This window comes from Triticum urartu, chromosome 1 (assembly GCF_003073215.2).
Source record: "Triticum urartu cultivar G1812 chromosome 1, Tu2.1, whole genome shotgun sequence".
NCBI classification, from domain to species: Eukaryota; Viridiplantae; Streptophyta; class Magnoliopsida; order Poales; family Poaceae; genus Triticum; species Triticum urartu.
In genome coordinates this window covers 87746271-87750713 of record NC_053022.1, presented here as the reverse complement: position 1 = coordinate 87750713, position 4443 = coordinate 87746271, and the positions used below count along the sequence as shown (strand labels likewise).

The window sequence follows — 4443 nt, the reverse complement described above, 5'->3', positions numbered from 1 at the left end:
GTTCTTGTTTGAGCTCGGGGATTCTTTGTGATATGATCCCTCTTGTCGTGTGCTCCAAGACCCTCTTTGGCACACACATATCTACATGATGTTGCCTTCCCGTCAACTTTAATCTTATTTATATACCTTTTTCTGACCTCAAAACCTGCACGGCCTCCATAGTTTACCCAGAACAACCAAGCATCATCTAAGTTTCTGAATTTCAGACCAACTTGAGGTAACCAGATAGGACTCTCATTCTCCCTACACAAAAGTTAATCAATCTTTGTTGCTACAGATCTGGTTGCAAGCAAATACATTTTTTTCGAATGGAAAGTCTAACTTACTTCTTGTTGGATTGTGCCATTGAATCTTAACTGGAAGGCAAGAAGTCGATGTATACTGCACATATTATGAACAAACAGACTGAATATTTCAGACAATTACAAGTGAAAGTGTGTAGATTTCTTTAGGATAACCGAACAAATAAATCAATCATACCAGGCAGTGAAAGAGCGAATATTTCAGACAAATAGCAATTACAGGCAGTTTGCGTTCCTGCTCTAGGCTACTCGGACACAAACCTAAAAACTAGGCAGTCTCTGTTTCTTGAAATCGAAGGAGAACATGAACCTGAAGCAGAGGGAAGTCGAGCAGCTTCGATCTGCTCCGACGCTCAACTAGGACGGCCCAGCCAGCGAGGCGTCCAGGCACCCCGATGATCGTCCCAATCGCTAAGACGCTAACTGAGATGAGAACCCGCACTGGACTCCCGCGCCAAAAATTGCATCTGGTGGCTGCTCACCCGCCAAATCCTCTGGCTTTTCCTCCTCCAGGTCCTCTAGCCGGGCCTTTACGGGCTGGCTTTGTTTCGATTTGGGCCGATTGATGTGCACAGAGAGAGGCAGTTCGCTCAGCAGCCGTGGGATCAGAAACGGAGGGCATCGTGAGGGGTAAGGTAGAGGCAGCCTTTCCCATGGCAAGTCAGAGAATCTGCGCCCGGCTGCATCATGCACTCACCAAGCAAAGGCAGGAAATCAACTGAATAAAGAACAGCGTCAGTCAAATCCATGGAGACTTCTTACTCACATATCATAAAGCACATTGGATCAACGGCATCAAATTCGACTGACCGAAAATGAAAATTCAGTTGCCTGACATATAGCTAAAGTGAAAAATGATAACGATGTACTACATGTTCAGTACAAACGCAGCAGTCAAGTAGCCATCTCTCAGCTCAGATCTGTTGAGGAGGAGACCTGAAATGGAGATGAATTGCCGAGCTTTAAATAGACTTGCACAAGAAGATGTGACTTGCATTGCAATGGAAGTAAAGCTCAGCCATGATGAGACTGGAGCCAAAAAAAAAGCTTAGGTACGCAAGGATTTTTAGAGATTTTTCCCTTTTCTTGTATTATACGGATTTTTATACTGATTTTGAGACAGAGGAGGTAGCCATATTTTTTCAGTGGAATCTGTTACCACACATCAAAGAATTTAAGTCTTTGTTGGTTATAGAAAAACTTGATTGCCTGTTTACTGCTGTGCAGATTTCATGTGTGTCGCTCTGAACTGATGAAATCCAACTTGCTACTAGTAGAATATCCTTCTTAGGTCTGAGACATTCAGCATTTGTTTTTCTTCCTTGGACTTCACATCTATTTAGTCTATGCATCAACATCGATTTTCTCAACCAGATTCAGAAGCTTAGCAGATTCAGACTGGTTATAGAAAGCTCAACCAGATTCAGAAGGTTAGCAGCAATCACCGTTACATCAAAATCATTTTTTTTTCAACCAGATTCAGAAGCTTATCATATTCAGACAGGTTATAGAAAAGCTCAACCAGATTCAGATGCACAACTATTCAGACGCACCACTATCACCACGATGCGTAAAATGGAGCTCTTTTAGCCAATTCCATTTCTAGCACGCCATCAGGATTCAGGATAGACATTGTTCGTCCATCAAGTAATTTCCATGCTACAGTAACTGAATCATTGATTGCTCAAGTCAAATAATTACATGAACAGGAACACATAACTAAGATTCGTGCAACTGATTACACAGTAACACAGCGGTTAAGTCAGTGGCACTGCAATGAAATAATTAACCTGTGGCACTGCATCTATCAGATGCTACATCAAGCTAATTAACTCTTCAGCGACACAAAGCCCGGGTGCTCTGCTCCTTTGGGCTTGCTGAACCACCGGTGCTCGAGCGCTTCCGCCGCCGTGATCCTCTCGGCGGGGTTGAAGGCAAGCAGGCCGGTGAGGACCTCACGCCCGGCTTCCGAAAGCTCCTCGAAGAACTCCAGGTCGAGCTTCCCCGTAGAAGTGATCTGATCTCGCAACTTGTAAATCTCGGCGAGCAGCTCCTCCTCTGTGTCCGCCACGAAGAGGGTCGCGCCGGCCAACATCTCCGCCATGATGCACCCAAGCGCCCACATGTCCACGGCCTGGCCGTAGTACCGGTTGCCTTCCAGCTGCTCCGGTGAGGTGTAGATCAGGGTGCCGACACAGCACTCCTCATAGGGCACTCCGGCCGGCTTCGCCCGCATCGCCGACCCAAAGTCACCAACCTTGAGCCCGCCGAAGAAGCCGACCATGACGTTCTCCGGCTTGAAGTCCCGGTGGATGACGCCGGCTCCATGTATGTTCTTTGCAGCGTCCAGGAGCTGCTCCATCATCACGCGCGTCACGTCCTCGGATACAGGCCTCCAGAGCGACTCGCGGAGGGTGCGGCCGTCGGCGACGAGCTCCGTGACGAGGAACACGTCCCCTGTCTCGGCGTCCGTCGCCACATCCAAGATCTCGATAATCGACTCGTGACCCCGGCACGCGCCGAGGCAGCCGGCCTCGCGGGTGATCGCGCGGATGTCGGGCGGGCCGTGTCCGCCGGCCCCGTTGCCGCGGACCCACTTCACGGCGACCTTCTTGCCGGTGCGGCGGTCGCGCGCCTTGAACACCTCGCCGTAGGTGCCTTCTCCAAGCACCTCAAGCTTCTCGTAGTCGGAGATGCTACCGAACGCGTACCGGGGCTTCTTGCCGCCATGGACGCGCGGTTCTTGTCCCGCCGCCGGGCGCTTGCGGATGGCCGTCGGCATGATCTGAGCTTAGAACGCGCGCCGAGAGCAGATCAGAGCAAGAGGGGCGGGGATTCGTGTGAATCGGGAGCAGAGGAGATCGAGGTGGATGAGAGGAAGGATCGAGGATGAGGATTGAGGAGGATAAGGATCGAGGCTGTTTATGGGCTGGCACTGGCGGCGCGCGGGGGGATTCAGACAGATTTTGGGTACGCGTCGCGTTTACGCGGGTGACGCTTTTTTTTTTGAAATTTACGCGGGTGACGCTCGCAGTCGCAGGGACAGCTCACTTTGAAATCTCTTCGTCACGCGCAAGGCAACTCGTACGCCATTCTCTCTTTTTTTTGGTTCCGTTTTATATATTTTTATTTTTGCGAATACAGATTTTTTAAAATGTTCAAACACTTCTAAAAAATTCAAGACTGATTTTAACTGTGTGAAAACTTCTTAAAATTACATGAATATTTCTATAATATTCATGCACGCATATTTTCCATCAACTCAAGGTTTTTTAAATGTGGACACTTCTTTTTCCCTTTTCTATATGAAAATATATGAATATTTTCAAATTTGTGAACACCTTTTTATAATAAATGAAAAATTATTACAAAGGCATGAATACATTTTAAAATTACAAGAAGATTTTTAAATGTGTGTACACTTCTTTCAGTTATAAAATTTTATTAATTACTTGATGAATAAACTTTAATACTCCCTTTATAAAGTAGAGACCTACGTACTATATTAATTTATAGAGGAAGTACTTGATAAACAATTTAATATGCCCGTGCATTGCATCATGAGAAATAGCACCCTTGCATTCATCCGTTTTAGTCCTTAAAAACTACACCATCATCAATTGCCACGACGAAATAGGCCATGTGTTGCAATGGGAGCTGCACCCTCTTACTGAAAAACCACATCGTTTAGTCGACTAAGTGTCGGCATAGAACCACATCGCGCAAGACATGAGAGTCATAGTCGATGAAGCTCCGACAAAGTTTTCTGCCCTTTTTTTTAGCGGCGAGGTTGGAGTTTCTCGTCATGTGGCAAGATTTGATGTCAGGTGCTTAAATATATGCAAGGGTTCAACTGCGATGACTACAACTCCGGCGCACTGGTCCTTATGGGCACGTGCACAAAGATTTTCCCGTTGACATCGACAAAGTCAAACCGGCTCCGGCAGAGAGCGGCGACATCAACTCATTCTTGCGGCAGTAGTGGGTGTTCGATGGTCTTAGAGTCTCGATGTAAAATTTTTTTAGATGCCTTGTACTTCCGGTGAACTTTTATAACAGATGTGGTCTTTTCGCCTAAAAATCATAAATAAGATGCAACCCTAAAATTTTAAAATGAAAACGATATATCCAAGTTATTAAT

General features: G+C 46.4%; 1 protein-coding gene across 1 annotated transcript; it reads right to left on the bottom strand.

The window, feature by feature from the left end:
• Positions 1–1959: 1959 nt before the first annotated feature.
• On the bottom strand, positions 1960–3260 carry LOC125511487 (putative cyclin-dependent kinase F-2). The gene has a single exon (XM_048676902.1). The coding sequence runs from the start codon at positions 3082–3084 to the stop codon at positions 2131–2133; it is 954 nt and encodes a 317-aa protein (XP_048532859.1). The 5' UTR covers positions 3085–3260; the 3' UTR covers positions 1960–2130.
• Positions 3261–4443: the final 1183 nt, after the last annotated feature.

Coding starts and splice junctions, on each gene's coding strand:
- LOC125511487 (XM_048676902.1), bottom strand. CDS start 3,084: ATGCCGACGGCCATCCGCAAGCGCCCGGCGGCGGGACAAGAACCGCGC.